The sequence below is a fragment of the Mustela erminea genome, chromosome 7, assembly GCF_009829155.1.
Source record: "Mustela erminea isolate mMusErm1 chromosome 7, mMusErm1.Pri, whole genome shotgun sequence".
NCBI lineage: Eukaryota > Metazoa > Chordata > Mammalia > Carnivora > Mustelidae > Mustela > Mustela erminea.
Window position 1 is genome coordinate 3128384 of NC_045620.1, and position 17524 is coordinate 3145907.

A 17524-nucleotide genomic window follows, 5' to 3' on the forward strand; every position below is an offset into this window, starting at 1 on the left:
ATCATTTCAAGAGATAAACTGGCTTCCGTGATTAAAACATACTGTATATCCAGTGGTCCACCAAAGGTTTTAAAGATTTTACATTATTAACAGAGGCCTCACAGTGCGACTGAAGGCCCACGTAGACCCAGCTTAGTGGTGGTTAAATACGAAGCTTCTAGAAGAGTCGGGGAGCCACAGGACCCACTGTTTGTGAAGAAGACACCCCCCCAATCTGGAAATGTGTCCCCCACCCCTCCGCCCTGAAGCAAGGTGATAAGATCCTGCTCTTGCAAAGTAAAGCAGATCATGTCATGTCGGCTTCCCACAGCAGGCCCCAGGTCCCGAATCAGTCATGTGATGCCGGTCACAGTCACAGTGCTCTCATGTGTATCTACGGTTCGTGGCAGGCCTTCCGTGCAGACTCCACAAACCGTGGCTTTACTGCGTACCTTTTCCAGAAGCCACACATATGCCAGAGTTGCTTGGGTGCCAAGTGCTCCGCTCTGGGCTCCCACCAGGCAGGAAGGGTTCTGCTGAGACCCACTGGGCACTGCTTTCATCTCTGGGTAGAGAACACAAAGGTGGATTTCACCACCACCTCTGAGTTTCAAATGCCTTAAAAAACAAAACGAAACAAAAAACTATAAAAATATTAGATTCCACTGTCTGGAAAGAACAAGCAGCTCAGTGTTCCATGACTTCGCTCCAGAAGGGGCTCCCGAATGAGAGGAAGGGCTGTGGCTCCTCCTGGGCCTGAAGTAGACAGGATTTCTGTCTGGACGGTTTAGGAGAAGGGCACGGAGAACCCTCTTTCAAACGTCTCAGACTCTGCACAGTTGAACACGGTACGCAGGACCTTCGACCTGCAGGTGCCCGGGCTGGGGGGAGCTGGGGGGCAGCTAGAGGGCAGCTGGGGGGCAGCTCGGGGCAGCTGGGGGGCAGCTCGGGGCAGCTGGGGGAGCTGGAGGGTGCCGACGTGGGGGTGTGCGGCTGGCAGCAGCGTCCAGTTCGGACTGGTCATTTTAGGTCGTTATATGGCGCAGACCTGGGTTCATGAAGCTAAAGGGCTCTCATGTGCTTAAGATTGTCGGCAGGAAGAAAGGCTCATTGAAAGCTGCCTTTCCTTGCAAATAAGCCCCAGCCGGCTGCACCCCGGGACCACCCGAGGACTCGCCTGTGGGTCGCCAGAAAACGTCCTGGGACTCACAGTGTGCCAACCTTCGGACGAGCTCTGACATTTAGCACTCTGTGGGACTTTGCAACGCATCATTTCGGTTCTTGTTTGAATTTGTATGTGCTTGGCTTTACTCCATTGGTTTTGGGTTTCTTCTCGCTGGCTATGGCCGCGGGAACACAGCTGCTCGCTCCGCCCTTCTTCTTCAGGCCCGCGTGTGCCTGCGTTCTGGCCACCCCGCCGGGGGTAGCGGAGTCGCGGGGGGTCGCCCCCTGCACGGGAGCCCTGGCGCCGCCACTGTCACCGCAGGGCGGGTCCCAGCGCTGGAGTCTGGGGCTCTTATTGACTTTCTTTCTCTGCTCTTCCGTCCTCACGTCAAGGGCTGGCTTCTGAGAACTCGGCCTGCTGGCCCGAGGCGCACGGAGGCCTTTGGCTGTGTCAAACGCGTAATAGGACGGTCGGGCTTCTTCTGGGTGCAGCTCCTTCCTCCGGGAAGCGCCCGGAGCTCCCCGCTTGCAAGCCCCCTCCTGGGGAGGCCTGGCCGCAGCACTGGCCACCAGCTTGCTTCTGCCTGGGCTTTTCAGAGCCCCCGTGGACATGCCAGGGACGGTGGGAGGCTTGGCTTTGGCGCCCTTCCCCTTCTCACCCTGGACGGTCTGCATCTGCAGCCACTCGAGCTGGACCAGCCTGTCGATGTACCTGGCGAGTGGCCCTACAGCACCGCAGCGAGCTGCGGGCCTGGGCTCGGTGCCGGGTGGCACGGCCAGGTCGCGGAGGTCCCAGGAGCTGAACGGGGCCGGCAGGAAGTCCGCATACTGGTAGGAGGGGTGCGCGCCGCCCCGGGCTTCCGCTTCGGCGTCTGACTCCAGGCCCGGGTCCGTAGCGTGGATCTCCTCCGCGCGCAGGTGCAGCTCCGGGGGCGCGCGCACCGACGGCAGCAGGGGCACCCGCTCCGAGTCGGATAGGTCGCTGGCACTGTCCTCATCCTCGCCCACACCCTCCTTCAGGATTTTCATGCACTGCAGGTCCAGAAACAGCTCCTTCCCCGAGGCGCCCCGCCGCTGAGGGCCCGGTGGGCTCCTTTTGGGTTTTCCTTCTGGGAACCTGCTGTCCTGGAGTCTGTCCGCAGGAGGCTGGGAGGACACGCAGAGCACTTGGGATTGACTCTGCCTCTTTCCTGAAGGGTTTTTTGAACGTTGTACTTTATTCCAAGACGGGCCACCATTCATATTGCTGTAAGAAAGAAAACTGTAATTCTTAGTTCGTAGGATACAAAGAGGTCTGGCTGTGATTAAACAAGCAGGCTCCCCTGGCTGTGGCCGGCGCTGTCCCTGAGAGGGGCAGTGGGCCACCCTGGGCTCTAGTCAAGAAACAGTGCAGGGCACAGGGGCCAAAAGAAGTTGCACGGATTCAGTCTCATATCAAATAGTATCACTTCGGAAAAACACTGACATTTCTTAAAGTGCTTATAATTTTAGACCAGTCAGGTATACTTTTAAAAAACACCACCACCACCAGTTTGGAGAATATCTGTCCTAAACTCTCCATCTGTTCTGCTGTTGGTGAACAGTGTTTAATGACCCTAGTGAGTAAAAGCCATGGTTTCTTTCTCAAGGCTACTTTCCATGAAAAGTAAACAAGGTGTAAAATGCAAGTTTTCTACAACTTAATCACTGATGAGTGGTGATTCTGAGCCCTTGAATCTAATCTAATCTAATCTTAATGTGAAAGAGTATAGCACAGACAACCTGTACCTTTAATCAAAAGCTTACTAAAGTATTCTCAAATAGGAAACACATTCAGGAAAACTTTAAAAGGAGAGAGAAAAAAAAAATCACAGGGTGCCGTAAAGCAGAGCATGAATGAAAGCAGGATTACTGCTGTCTTGTGAATTGTGCAGGAAAGGGATTGGTGACTAGGAGAGCAACTGCCCCCTCCCCCCCACCCCGCCCAGCGATTTACTCTGAGGGAAGATCTTCTACCAGAGTTGAAAATACTTTCTTTTCTGTGTATTTACGCAAAACACAGCATCTCACTAGGATTCACAATACCTCTCAGGAACCCAAGTCAGGTAGGGTAAAAGCAAATGAGTGTTAATATGCTTTCTGGAAACCTCAGAGGTTCACTGGTGCTGTGGTTTCTACCACAGTAAGCAATCATTTGAAAATACGTGATTTCTTAATAAATATGAAAGGTGTTGAATCATGGCTAACAAACTAACACGTGCTCAGTATATGTTGAAGAAATGGAACTCATTTGGAACTCATAACCAATCCTGTTATAACTCTTGTTGACTCTGTCAGTGTACATCAATAAAAGTGATTATCAGGATCCTTTTTATAAAAAAGGAAACAGTCATAGAAGGGTAATTAAGTGGCTTAACCCAAAATGATAGGTTCTGCTAATGGTGGCAAAATTATGACCTCTGGAATTCTTACTAACTCATAATGTTTAAAACCACTTTGCCAACTCATTTCTGTTGCATAAAAAATGTAAACACAGATTTCTTCCCCACAGACATTTTTTTTTTTCCAGCCACACATATTTGGTCTGGAGAACTGGTATCTTGTGCCTTTTGCAAGATAAAGCCATTAAAATCATTTACCTGCTTTTCTGATGAGACTTCGTCACCCTATTCCCTTTTTTGAAAAAATCAGATGGCTGATCATCTTCTAGGGTTTGACAGACTGTCTAAAAAACAAACATGCTTTTAAAAATAATAATTTAGATAAGATAATAAATTTAATAATTTAGATAACAAATACCGTGACAACACACACACAACACAACAGCAGAACAGATCTAGTAAGGTTTTTCCCTCGGAATTTACATCACCTTTTCTGTCGTGCTTGAAATATTCTTGCTCAGTGTGTTTGCAGATGATGACAGCTGGGGAAGTGACTTCTTTATTCCTCTTATATTTGGAAAGGACGACTCACCACCGGAACTGGAAGCAACAGAACCCTGTGGGTAAGTATGGATTGCAAAGGGTCCCGTCCCCAGTACTGGGCTGGCTTGCACTGGTTTGTTTCGAAATATTTGCATAGTATTGAAACGGCGGGGGGGGGGGGTACTGCCTTCTGTGTACAGTTTCATCTTTTTTGCTTGTTTTTCACAGTGGATATTAGATACAAAATCACACAGCTATAAATGTTGCCTATGGAATCCTTCCCTCTCTTCTTATACACACACACACACACACACACACACACACACACACGAGCCTCCTCAGAAATGTGTGGGGCTAATTAATGATTAAGATTGGGTATTACTCCAATCTCCCATGCCCATTCATTCATTCATTCATTCAACAAGTAATTACAGGAGAGCCTTGAAAACGGCCAGGATTAGGCACACATCCCAGCTGTCATGGAACGAACACTCTATTGGGGAAGCTCCCCTTTAATTCTCCCGCCTTCGGGATCACATCAGTGCATTAAAAGATCGTCAGTATAGTAATACAGATCATATAATGTTATCTCTGTGAAATTCCATTGATTTGTATCAAGAATGCTGCTTTCCCTGATCTTGAGTGGGTGGCCTACTAAAAGGGCCCTGATTTGAAAGTGAATACTTTCTTCCACGACACCCGGCACCTCCGTAAAATAGACAAGAGGTGGGGTAGAAGACTTTTTCCTTCCTGAAACTCTGCTGTATTACTTCTCATCAGCGCCTGTGCCTTTCAGCCAGGGCACACAGGCTCTCACAATTGGTGACTTACACCATCAGCAGGCTTGATTTATGTTAGATGTAGAGAAGGTTCTTTACTGGGCCAGCCCTCCCAACAGTCATTTGGTTTTCCTTCTGCTTTGCCCCTAGGACGGTAAAAAGGAACCTTCTACGATGCCTGGCCCCGTACTGCTGTCTGGAGGGCGCGTTTGCACCTTCCCCAGTGCATTTCACCTGGCACGCTCTACAGGTAAGCGGCGGCGTTTTCGGGCCATTACAGAGTGAAGTAGGAGAAAATTCTTGCAGGGGGCCTGCATCCTAAGATGTGGAAAGCAAGCTCGCGGTTTCCCTGGTGGCTTGCGCCCGCAGCGGAACAAAGCTAAAGGTCTGAGACTCTGGCTATAGAAAGGCTTCCCCAGCGCCAGCGGCCGATTAAGGGCAGCGGCATAATTCATCACAGGGCATTAACTCCGGTTCCCAGGTCTTCCGGCCCCGCGCCAGGAGACTGACAGGGCAGCACCGCCCCCTCCCCACCCTCGGGGGAACTGGCTGGCGGTCCGGGCGGCAAAGCATTGTGGGTGATGTGTGGTGGGACGCCAGCCCCTTGCGCAGCGAGGCTCTTTCGGTCTGGCAGGGGCCCCAGGGTGCAGGGCAGACGTCCAAGGAGCTGGCTAGCCTACAGGCTTCCAATTAGCCGGGGGCCCGCTTCTGGAAAGGCGATTTATGCGCACCCCCCAACCCGGTGACCCAGAAGTCCAAGGGCCCGCAGCATGCATCTTTCTCGTCCTCGCTGGTGCAGACACAGGTCTGCGATCGATAGGCGCAGGGACCCGGCAGATGCAGACAGAAATTGATCAGACCTGTTCGGCGATCGCCGAGGACACGTGACGAGGCCGCCAGGCAGCCTTCCCGGCGCCGGGCGGGGAGGCCGGACTGCGGCGCGCTGCGGCAGGCCAGGGGAGGCGGCGGCGCGCAGGGCTCCCCGGCTGCGCGGGGCCGGCGGGGCCGGCGCGCGGCGGCGTCACGAGGGGCGGGGCGCAGGCTCGCCGGGAAGTTGCGCCCCGACAAGTTGCAGCCATGTAAGTAACGCGGCGGCCGGGAAGGTGGGAGGGGCGGCGCCGCCCGCGTCCCCCACCACCAGAGCCTCGGAGGAAGCCGAAGGGAGGCGCTACCCTGCGCTCCCAGGGAGCGGGGGCGCGGAAAAGCCTCCCCCCGGAGAAAGCACTCATCTCTCGGCTGGCGATCGCCTTTCTCGCTGCAAGAAGCGGAAGACCTGCGCCAGGACTCGGGGGGCGCGGCGGCGGACGGGGGGAGCGCACAGCCGGCCCCAGAGGCTCCCTGCGGGCGGCGGTTTTCGGCGGACACTAGGGAATTCTGAGCCCGACGGGGACCCCGAGGTAGCCAGCTCCGAGTCCGGAGGCTGCCCCTCGGTTCCGGCTTCCTGTCGCCCGACGGCTGGCCGGGCCATGTCCGGAGGCTGGGGCTCGGCGGCCCTGCCCCCCGCCCCGGGGTCGCGGAAGCCCGCCCCGCGGAGCCTCAGCTGCCTCTCAGACCTGGACGGCTGCGCTGCCCGGGAGCCACGGCCCTGCAGGCCCCCCGGGAGCCCGGGCCGCGCGCCGCCTCCACCCCCCGAGCCGTCCGGCTGCGACCCCCGCCTCCGGCCCATCATCCTGCGGCGGGCGCGCTCGCTGCCCAGTTCCCCCGAGCGCCGCCAGAAGGCTGGGGGCGCGCCGGGAGCCGCGTGCCGGCCGGGCTGCAGCCGGCAGCTCCGCGTACGCTTCGCCGACGCTCTGGGCCTGGAGCTGGCGCAGGTCAAGGTGTTCAACGCGGGCGACGACCCGTCGGTGCCGCTGCACGTGCTGTCGCGCCTCGCCATCAACTCGGACCTGTGCTGCAGCAGCCAGGACCTGGAGTTCACCCTGCAGTGCCTGGTGCCCGACTTCCTGCCGCCCATCGAGGCCACCGACTTCAGCGAGCGCCTGGGGCGGCAGCTCGTCTGTTTGGAGCGCGTCACCTGCTCCGACCTGGGCATCAGCGGCACGGTGCGTGTGCGCAACGTGGCCTTCGAGAAGCAGGTGGCGGTGCGCTACACCTTCTCAGACTGGAAGAGCGCGCATGAGGTGGTGGCCCGGTGGCGCGGGCCCGCGGGCGCTGAGGGCACGGAGGATGTGTTCGCCTTCGGCTTCCCGGTGCCGCCCTTCCTGCTGGCGCTGGGCTCGCGCGTGCACTTCGCGCTGCGCTACCGAGTGGCCGGGGCCGAGTACTGGGACAACAACCATGGCCACGACTACAGCCTCACGTGCCGCAACCACGCGCTGCACATGCCTCGTGGGGAGTGCGAGGAGAGCTGGATCCACTTCATCTGAGGGTGGCCCGGCCCGGCCCGGCCCGGCCCCAGCGGTTCCCTAGCCGGTCTCTCCCGTCCCTGCGGTTGCTCTTCCTCATACCCCACCGCCAGCCGGAGTCTTCTCACTTCACTTCCCGCTGCAAGGTCCCTGGGCGGTGGCCCCTCCCATCTTCTGCTTGAAACATCTGTGTCACTAGGTCTAAAAAGTAGCCTCAGGTGGCCGGAAGGCCGAGTCTTAGAACGCGCCGGGGGAGGGTGCTGGGTGGGCGGATGCATGGCTGGGTCGGCCCTTCCGGAGAGAGCCCCGGCGGGATGGGTGGGGTGGGTTGGTTGGTGGGTTTTTTGGAAAGGCCGGCATCCTCCTGCTAGGAAAGCCTGTGGCTTTTGCATGTGTTCTGTCCGGGTCTCTCTAAATGTAGCTGTTATTTATTATCATTGTGATGTTGGAACATTTTACCCTGATTGGATGCCTTCTCAAGAACATTCTGGATTTAACAAGCTAAAAAATAAGCCCTGTGTGTCTGTGCCCATTGCAAACAGAATGTTCGGTGTGACCCCCATCATGGTCCCTTGAGGCGTTTCTGCCCTGGGACAAGGAAAACCTGAGACTAGGTTGCTTGCCAATGTCTGTAGACTTCTAACAGTGGGAAACTATTAATAGGCAAGAAATTTATGCCTCATCAGTCATCATACAGCCATTCCTGGGAGTTCAGGCTGCCCTGGTTAGGCCATGTGTCTTCTACATCAACAGCCAAGGAAGGGGGGAAAGCTGGACTTTCAAAACTAGCAAAACAGCCCCTTCTCTTGCAGTCTCGCCTCCCCCTTCCTCTCTTTGATAATTATGTATCTGCATGTTATCAGGCCATTCTGTTTAGGTTTGAGACGACCTAAACATTTTAAGAAATTCTGCCTTAAGTTATTTCAGTTTTCAGGCACTTCTATGGAAAAACTTCAGGCAATAATGCCCTTTGCAATTACCTTTTTGATGACTAAGGTGACTCCTTTAATGTCTGCTTAAGTGTCAGAAAATTCCAGCGGTCATCCTTCAGAAGTCAGGTTATCAAGTGGAACTGGCAGGTGTTTTTATCAGTAGCTGGAGCCCTGCAGGAAAAGTCATCAGTATTTATACTTTTTAATCATTTTAAATTGTATTCATATTTTCCCAGTTTTATCAGCTACCTGCCAACTTTATTCTTTGTGCCTTCAGACAGGAGAGTTTCTAACATTGTCTGGACTTTCCCCACCTCCCCATTTTTAAAATGTTAAATGCTTTTCCTTCTTTGTTGTTTATCTCTAACCAAGAAGTCAAAGCCTTTGTGCCCTGCTGAATGCCAGGATGACTTAAAACTCCCAGCGAGCTGCTCCTGATTTCTTTTGGTGCTGAGCGGTGGTCTCTCTGACAGCAGGTGCTAACACTGAGGTGTGGAAACCCAGCCAAGATGAACAAGACCCCCAACTTGGGAAGTTTGGTTCTAATACAGTTGAAACCAGTGTCATTAATTTGTGATAGCTGTCACCAATGAATTGACTCTCAATTTTTGAATACTTATTGACATTTGTCAAATCGCTATGTAAACGATGTGTTTTGCCTTTTAACCAATTTGTTTTATAATTGCAACTTACGTGTTTCTAAAATTCAAAGAAGAGGGATCGCTTTCTTTGATACCTTTTGATAATAAGAACACTGAATTTTGATTTAAAGTGTTGTAATTCAATGGAACAACCTTTGGCTACTAGCACTGTGCACTACATTGACATGCAAGAGGGACGGAAGCCTATTTCCATTTCCTGCTGTTTAATTAACTGTCCAATTAGGTCACCAAGCCTCTGAGAGCCTTAGCTGTTGTGTCCTTGGCCCAAGCCCAGAGTGCAAGACAACTGTCCAGAGCATTCAGGTATAAGAGTTAGAGCTGCCAAATGTATTGTTGTGTAAAAGGCATGTAAAGAATCTTATCCACGTGAAAGTCACTTGTCAAAAAGGTTCTGTTCATGGAATATACAGTAAATGTTTTATCTTCGATAGTAAAAGAACCTCAACGTGCCTTTAAAAAAATCAACATTTAAAATTGTAAAAACTTAAATATACCTGCCTATTTGATAAAGAAGTTGATAAAGTTTAGCTTAAGGAGAACTTTCAGATCCTGAAATAGTTATATTGCTTAAATTTTAAAATTTTGCAGTGGATTGTGCAATTGTGGGGCTGTCTCCCCAAACATATTTGAAGGTCATTTAAGACTATTTCACTCAAGCCTCAATATTAAAGTATGTGCATAAATTGTTATCTGAGGTGTGTTTTTCTTATCTAATTATAGAAACAAGACTTTAGAAACTTCTTGTTTAAGTCATTTCATACGTAAGTCTTACTCTTTCTAAAACACTATCAGATTTAGTGCCTTGCCAAAAAAGGGAAAATTGTAGGACTGCCCCTCCGCCTTAGGAGCACAGTTGTGTATGTCCTTGAGAAACAAATGTGGTCTCTTAGGTCGGGTTCGTGTTAACATCTGATGCAAGTTTGAAGGGAGTGTAGGGTATGGGAAAATGATTCTTTCAATGCTTACTGAGTTCTGTGTGTGGAGTAATGAGTGTCTCTCTGCCTCCCCCACCCCTTGTGTCCCTCACCCAGCACAAAGCCTTGCACTTCGGGGAAAGAAACTAACATGTACTGTGCCCTCATTCTTATTGGCTTGCCCCAGTGATAGGTACTGCATGCAGAGGATTTCGTTGAACTCTGAAAATTACCTGATAGATAATGCCCCTGCTTTCTTAGCTGACGAGAACGAAGCTCAGAGGGGTTTCAGCCATTCTTCTGAAGACCCCCAGCTGGTAAGCCTCCCGGTCAGCCTTCAACCTAGACCAAAGTCCACCTGCTCTGCCCTGTAACAGGAGGTGCTTGTGAAATTTAATGGGAAATCCAGTTATGATTGATCGATAAGGTTTTCCATCTAACAGCGTACTCTAAAACCCTACTTAAGAACAATTCAATTAAGATGATCGCTTTTATCTTCCATGTGGTCGTGTAGTAAACCCCGTGCTTGCCCGATCCTTGAAACAACAAAAGCATCCTTATTTTTCTTCTCCACTAGAAGGTGGTAAGACCAGAGATGGGGACGTGACTTCCGAAGTGCTTGTCTGCTTCGGAATTGCTTCCTATTTCGCACAACAAGCATCCGTTGATCTTATCATTTAAACTGATAACTTAAGTGGAAATGCTCCAAAAAGCCTGGGGATACAGTTGATGACTGTGCTCAGAACCACGCCTTCAGGGCCTCAACCTAACGTCCCCCAAGGGTCTGCGGTTTGGCTGGTGAGGGCAGCAAACCCTGGCACCGCTTGCATCCAGGACACTGGAGTGGGGCGTGTCCCCCGGTGGGCGTGACCCCAGGTGGGCGTGGCCACACGTGGGCGTGGCCCGGTGGCACGTGGGCTCCCTCGGGGGAGTCGGGCCCTCGCCCGCTCTCAGGGTTCGCAGTTGTGTCCGGGTCCCCGCGACCCCGTCACGCCGTCACCGTCCAAGGGGCTTGTGGGCAGCCCAGAGGTCTCCCGGGGCCGCCCACGCCCTGCTAGCCGACGTCCTGCACGGCGGCGAGTGGGGGCACCCGGCGTCCGCACCGGGGGAGGGCAGTGCCGGCCGGGTAGGGCCGCCGTCGCCTCCTCTGGGGCCGGGGCCGGGGCAGTGGCCGCAGCGCGCAGACCCCTTACCCTGCCCCGCCCACCGCGGCGCCCCTGCCTCGGGCCTCGGCGAGTCCTGCGTCACCGTCGGGTGCTAGGGGTGGAGCCTGAACTGCGCGCTGCGCTGATTGGACGCGCTTCCGAACGCACGCGGCGCTGATTGGTCGGATGCTTCCCGCCCTCCGTCGGCCGCCTGAGGAGCCGAGGCCGGAGACGCGACGCGAGGCTGCGGCCGTGGCGGCGGCTTCCCGGGCCGGACGGGGGAGCTTCTTCCAGCCGCAGGTAGAGCCGGGCGCCGGGCCGGGCCTCCCTGACGGTGGGGCTGCGTGGCTGGGGGCCGTGGCGCCGGGCCGGTCTCCGGCAGCAGCGGGTGGGCGAGCGGGGGGGCGGCCGGCCCCTGACGGTTGAGGCGGAGCCGTTGTGGAAACGGCCGGGGCGGCGCGGCGCGGCGGCGCGGCTAAGAGGACGACTCCGGCCGGCCGGGCAGGGCGGGCCTCGCGCCGATCGCGGGGCAGGCAGGGGCTGGGTCCGCACTGCGCGCCGGGCGGCGGGCGCGAGCGGCGGGCGGTGGGCTGTGGGGCAGCGCGGGGCCGACGCGCGGGGCAGACCCGGCGGCCGCCTCAGGTGAGGAGAGTCCAAGCCCCGCCCCCTGCCTTCGCGGTTGGCTGGGGCGGCGGGGCGGGGCGGGGCCTGCGGGGTGGGCGGGGCCTGCGGGGCGCCGGCTCCCACCTGCGGCGGCCGGGCTGTCTGCGAGCTCGGCGCTGGGGGCGCTAATGAGACGGGTGCGTGCGCGGGGCTGCGCCGCGAGGTCGCGGCTGGTCGCTGAGGCCGCCGGCGGGTCCCTTCTAGGGAGGGGCGAGGGCGCTGCTTCTCCCCGGTCCGCGTCCGCGGTCCCTGTCCCCGGTCCTGGTCGGCCTCCGGTCCGTGCGTGCACGTGAGCGGTCGGTGCGGGCTGGAGCGCGCGCCTTGCACTGACCCGCGGGGCTTTGGGGCCGAGTGTGCCCTCCTGTGGGGTTGCCGGGTGGTCTCCAGGCCCTGGCCCCGGCCTGGACGATCCGTGCCCTCCCCGCACGCGCTGTGGCTGCGTTCGGAATGCACCCAGCGGAAGCAGGGCGTCGTGTAAACGGTGTTCCCTTCGCGGGTGTCTGCGCGGCTTCCGTCCAGTGGCCTCGATCTCCGCCCGGGTCCTGTCCTCAGGGTCGTGGGACTGGGCTCCGCGGCGGAGGCGGAGCCCACTTGAGAATTGTTCTTTCCTTCAAAAAGAACGAAGTCTTAAGAGATCGGGAAGGAACATGAGTTAGTAATGAACATCGGTCTTAAGTAAAATTATTTAACTAATACTGAAACTTCGTCCTAATTAAACTTACGAAATGCTCTTGTGGAAGTTTTTAGTCCGCGCCCCGGTGTTCCCTTGTCCGCCGCCGGGTGGAGCCGGCCTTGGGCGCCCGCCGTGTCTGCGGGCGTCCGAGTGCGGGATCAGGACAGCGCGTCGCTCGGAGCGGCAGGTGTCCTCAGTCGCCCCGCGCACCTGCGCAGGTACCCCGCCAAACTGCTGCGGGTGCCGGAGTGTCCGCCTTCCAGTGTATTCCAAGCTGGAATGCGGAGAAGAGCAAGAAGTGACGTTTGACGCTGTTAGCGACGGTTCCTCACTGCGCGAGGGGCCGCTGTGTTTGTGCCGCACTCGGGAGCGATTCCGCGGGGAATCCGTGTCTTTTCTCGCGCCTGACCGCTTCGGCGCCGGAAATCCCGCCTCCGTTCTAAGCTTAGAGACAGACGTCAGTGCTCGCCCCGTCTGCGGCCTTCTCCGGCCGCACTGGCCTTGTTTGGGCCTCCGCCCCCACTTAAGGATTTTTAAAGATTTATTTATTCATTCCAGGGAGAGCGAGAGAGCGCTGTCCGGGGGGGGCACCGACAGACGGAGGGACTCCCAAAGCCGCCTCCCTGCTAGGCACGGAGACCCCTAAGAGGGCCTCGGAACCGGACCCCTGAGACGGCAACCGAAGCTGAAACCAGGAGCCACATGGCCTCTGGCCGCACCACGCGGGCACCACAGCTGTTCCTTAGACAGGGTGTCTAGCATATACAACCAAAGCAGAGCAGTACAGTTAACGGGGCCCCTTCTTTCAAAGGCGTAAGCCAGAAAGAGGTTTCTCTGGGGCCTGAAGGTTTGAGGCCCAGGAGTGAGTGTCTGTGTTATGGTGGTAGGAGTCGCTGGCCGGGGGTGGACTCAGGGAACAGATGATTCTTGTGTTCTCCTTAATAAAAGTGGGTGTGGGGGCGGGACAGAGACAATGATGTACAGAATGTTGCTATCTTTGTGCTTTGTGCTTTCCACGTCTTAAGTCCTTCTGTATCACGGAGATCGCCTCCTGCTTTCCCTTCTAGTAGTTTTTAAACGTTACTTATTACACTGGGTAATTAACGGATCTGTAGTTTCTTTTTGTGAATGTGGGAAATAGAGGTCTGAATTGTTTTTTCATATGGTGAGTCAGTTTTCCCAATACCGTTTATCAACTAGTTGACCTATTCCCCTCTGATTTATAAAGCCTTCTATATGCATGAACTTAGATGTTTGGGTATGCATTTGAACTCTCTTCTGTCGTATTGATCCATTTATTTCCTATTAACACTTTTTTTTAGCATTGTGTCTTTGTGACATTTGTAAATATCAAATAGGATTATTCTTCCATTTTTCACTTTATTTTTAAAAAATTAAATTCCAGTATAATTACTGTACAGTGTTTTATTAGTTTTAGGTATACAATATGGGGATTCAGCAGTTCTACACATTACACAGTGCTCATCACAATAAGAGTAATCTGAATTACTTTTTTACTTAATTACTTTTTTACTTAATTATTTAATTACTTTTTTACTTAATTACTTCAGAGTAATCCTAATTCTTTTCATATATTTCACCATCCCTGTACTCTCCTTCCCTCTGGTAAGCAACAGTTCTCTAGATTTAAGAGTCTGTTTTTGTTTATTTCTTTAATTCCACGTACGATTGAGATCATGTGGTATTTGTCATTCTCTGACTGACTTATTTCAGTTAGCATTATACTCTATAGGTCTATCCATATTGTTGCAAATGCCAAGATTCCATTCTTTTTTATGGCTGAGTAATATTCCATTATGTATATACACCATCATCTGTGCCATTCATTTATTGATGGATACTTGGGCTGTTTCCATAAATTAGCTACTGTAAATAATGCTGTAGTAAACTATAGGGATGCATATATCTTTTGAAATTTGTGTTTTGCATTTGGGTAGATAACCAGCAGTGGAATTACTGGATCATATGGTAGTTCTAGTTTTACCTTTTTGAGGAACATCTATACTGTTTTCCAGAGTGGTTGCACCACTTTCATTCCCATAAGCACTGCACAAAGGTTCCTTTTTCCCCACATCCTCACCAACAGTTGTTTCTTATGTTGTTGATTTTCACCATTCAGATAAGTGTGAAATGATATCTCATTGTTATTTCGATTTGTATTTCCCTGATACATGATTGTGAGCAGCATTTCATGTGTCTGTTGGCCATCTGTATGTCTTCTTTGGAGAAATGGCTGTTTTTGTCTTGTGCTTATTTTTTAAATTGGATTTTGTTGTTGTTGAGTTGTATAAGTTCTTTATGTATTTGAACACAACCCTTATCAGATATGTCATTTGCAAATATTTTCCACCATTTGATAGGTTGTCTTTTTGTTTTGTTGACTGTTTTCTTTGCTGTGCAGACTTTTTATTTTGATGTCATCCCAACAGTTTATTTTTTATTTTGTTTTCCATGCCTTAAGAGACCTATCCAGAAAAAGGTTGCTATGGCTGATGTCAGAGAAATTACTGCCTGTGCTCTCTTTTAGAATTTTTATGGTTTCAGGTTTCACATTCAGTTCTTTAATCCATTTTGAATTTATTTTTGTGTCTGGTATAAGAAATTGGTCTAGTTTCATTGTTTTGCATCGTGGCTGTCCAGTTTTCCCAGCACCATTTGTTGAAGACCCTGGCATTTTCCCATTTTATATTCTCGTCTCTTTTGTCATAGATTAATTGACCATATAATTAATCATGGATTTATTTCTGCACTTTCTGTTCTTTTGATCTATGTGTCTGTTTTTGTGTGAGTACCATACAGTTTTGATTACTATAGCTTCGTAATATATCTTGAAATCTGGGACTATGATACTTCCAGTTTTGTTCTTTTTCAAGATTGATTTGGTTATTTAGGGTCTTTGTGGTTCATTCAAGTTTTAGGATTATTTGTTCTAGTTCTGTGAAGTGTGATTTTGGTATTTTGACATGTATTGTTTTATAACTATAGGTGGCTTGGGTAGTATGGAGATTTTAACAATATATTTTCTCCCAGTCCTAATAGCATTCCATTTATTTGTGTCATCTTCAGTTTCTTTCATCAGTGTTTTATAGTTTTCAGAGTGCAGGTCTTTAAGTTTATTCCTAGGGATTTTATTATTTTTGGTGCAATTTTGAATGGAATTGTTTTCTTAATTTCTCTTTCTGCCACATCATTATTAGTGTATAGAAATGCATCAGATTTCTGTATGTTGATTTTGTATCCTGTGACCTTACTGAATACATTTATCAGTACTGGTAGTCTTTTAGTGGAGTCTTTAGGGTTTTCTATGTATGGTAGCTTATCATCTGTAAATAATGAGATTTTTATTTCCTCCTTACCAAGTTGAATTCCTTTAATTTTTTTTTTCTTTACTGATTGCTGTGGCTAGGACTTCTAGTACTGTGTTGAATAAAAGTGGTGAGAGTAGACATCCTAATCTTGTTCCTGATCTTAGGGAGAAAGCTCTCAGTTTTTCACCATTGAGTATGATGTTAGCTGTGAATTTTTCATATATGGCCTTTATTATGTGGAAATATGTTTCCTCTAAAACTCTTCACTTTATTTTTGAATGGTATTTTTGCTGGCTATAGAATTTATTTGTAGTTTTTTCTATCAGCACTTTGTAATTCCTTCCTTCCTCTCTTTTTTCTCTCTTTCTCATTCCTTCTTTCCTTTCCTTCCCTCTCTTCCTTCCCTTTCTGGTGTTTTGTTTTGTTTGTTTAATTTGCTTTTTTTGTGTGTGTGTTGTGTTAGTGACCATACAGTGCATCATTAGTTTTTGATGTAGTGTTCCACGATTCGTTGTTTATGCACCACACCCAGTGCTCCATGCAATACATGCCCTCCTTAGTACCCACCACCAGGCTCACCCATCCCCCCCAGCTCCCTCCCCTCTAAAACCCTCAGTTTTTTTTCTCAGAGTGCACAGTCTCTCATGGTTCATCTCTCCCTCTGATCCATCCCCCCTTCACTTTTCCTTTCCTTCTCCTAATGTCCTCCATGCTATTCCTTATGTTCCACAAGTCAGTGAAACCATATGATGATTGACTTTCTTCTTAGCCCTTTGTGATTTCTTATAGTGTCCTTGTCTGGCTTTGGTATCAGGATAATGCTCACTTATGTAGTGAGACTGGAAGTATCCCAACTCTTCTGTTTTGGGGAAGAGCTTGAGCAGCACTGGTTTTAGTGTTTGGAAGAATTTACCAGTGAAGCCATCTGTTCCTGGACTTTCCTGTGCTGGGAGGTTTTTGATTACTGATTCAGTCTCTATATTCATGACTAATCTGTTCAAATTTTCTATTTCTTCATGATTCAGTGTTATATTTCTCTAGTTTATATGTTTCTTCTGGGTTTCATTTCTTCTAGGTTGTCCATTTTATTGACATGTAATTGTTCATTGTCTCTTACGATCCTTTATATCTTTGTAATTTGAATTGTAATGTTTCTTTATGATTTTATTTTAATCCTCTTTTTTTTGTTAACTCAGCCAAAGATTTGTCTATTTTACTTTTCTTTTTAAATATCCAACACTTATTTTCACATGTGTTGTCTTTTCAGTCTGTCATTTGTTTCCACTCATATCTTTGTTATTTCCTTCCTTCCACTGATTTTGGCCTTACTTTTTTCTTCTTTTTCTAGTTCCTTGAGGTGCAAAGGTAGGTTGTTTAAGATCTTTCTTTTTTCTTTTACTGTAAGCATTTTTCACCATAACCTTATCTTTTAAAACTGCTTTTGCTGTATTCCATAGATTTTTTGCTATGTTGCTTTTCCATATCATTTGTCTCAAGGTATTTTTTTTAATTTCTACTTTGATTTGTTGGTTGTTCAGAAGGATATTGTTTTATCTTCATATAATTGTAGAATTTTTGGTTTTCTTCTTGTAATTGATTGTTAGTTTCATATCCTTGTGGTCAGAAAACATGCTTGATATGATTTCAGTTTTTTTAATTTATTAAGACTTGTTTTGTGGCCTGACATATGGTTTATGTTGAAGAATCTTCCATGTGTGCTTGAGAAGAATGTGTATCCTGCTGCTCTTGGATGGAATGATCTGTAGGTGTCTGTCAGGTCTTTCTGGTCTAACATGTAGGGTAAGTCCAATCTTAAGGCACTTTAAAAAAGACACTGCTCTAAGTCTTCTGCTTTCATAGTTTTTGTTGGTCAGCTATCAGTTTGATTGATGCTACTTAAAAGTAATTTTTTTAAAACTCTCTGGCACTTTTAATGTTTTTGTTTGATTGTTAGCAGTTTCTGTGGTGCACCTGGATATTAGTTTTCTTTTTTGGTTGGGGATTCTTACGACATTTTGAATCTCTAGTTTGATATC

General features: G+C 50.2%; 3 protein-coding genes across 13 annotated transcripts in view; 2 read left to right on the forward strand and 1 right to left on the reverse strand.

The window, feature by feature from the left end:
- Positions 1-902: 902 nt before the first annotated feature.
- On the reverse strand, positions 903-6080 carry FAM217B (family with sequence similarity 217 member B). 3 transcript variants are annotated; one of them, XM_032350178.1, is made up of 4 exons: positions 5686-6080; positions 3992-4120; positions 3762-3847; positions 903-2389 (listed from the first exon to the last, which is right to left on the reverse strand). In XM_032350178.1, exons 1-4 carry the CDS (start codon positions 6052-6054, stop codon positions 1249-1251), a joined length of 1725 nt encoding a protein of 574 aa, XP_032206069.1. In that variant the 5' UTR covers positions 6055-6080; the 3' UTR covers positions 903-1248. The 3 variants fall into 3 exon arrangements, with proteins under 3 accessions (XP_032206069.1, XP_032206071.1, XP_032206070.1); XM_032350180.1 differs by having other exon boundaries at positions 3992-4103; positions 5686-5802; XM_032350179.1 differs by having other exon boundaries at positions 3992-4103; positions 4878-5795.
- SYCP2 (synaptonemal complex protein 2) overlaps positions 5820-17524 on the forward strand; it is a 76632-nt gene continuing 64927 nt past the window's right edge. For 3 of the 9 annotated variants that reach the window (XM_032350166.1, XM_032350172.1, XM_032350170.1), the window contains exon 1: positions 10382-11123. The gene's annotated coding sequence lies outside the window, so the exon portion shown is untranslated. Of the gene's footprint in view, positions 5905-10258; positions 11124-11603; positions 11624-17524 lie in introns of those variants that run through there. The other 6 variants (XM_032350167.1, XM_032350171.1, XM_032350177.1 and 3 more) reach the window with 5 other exon arrangements.
- On the forward strand, positions 6281-9450 carry PPP1R3D (protein phosphatase 1 regulatory subunit 3D). Its single transcript, XM_032350181.1, has one exon. The coding sequence runs from the start codon at positions 6292-6294 to the stop codon at positions 7189-7191; it is 900 nt and encodes a 299-aa protein (XP_032206072.1). The 5' UTR covers positions 6281-6291; the 3' UTR covers positions 7192-9450.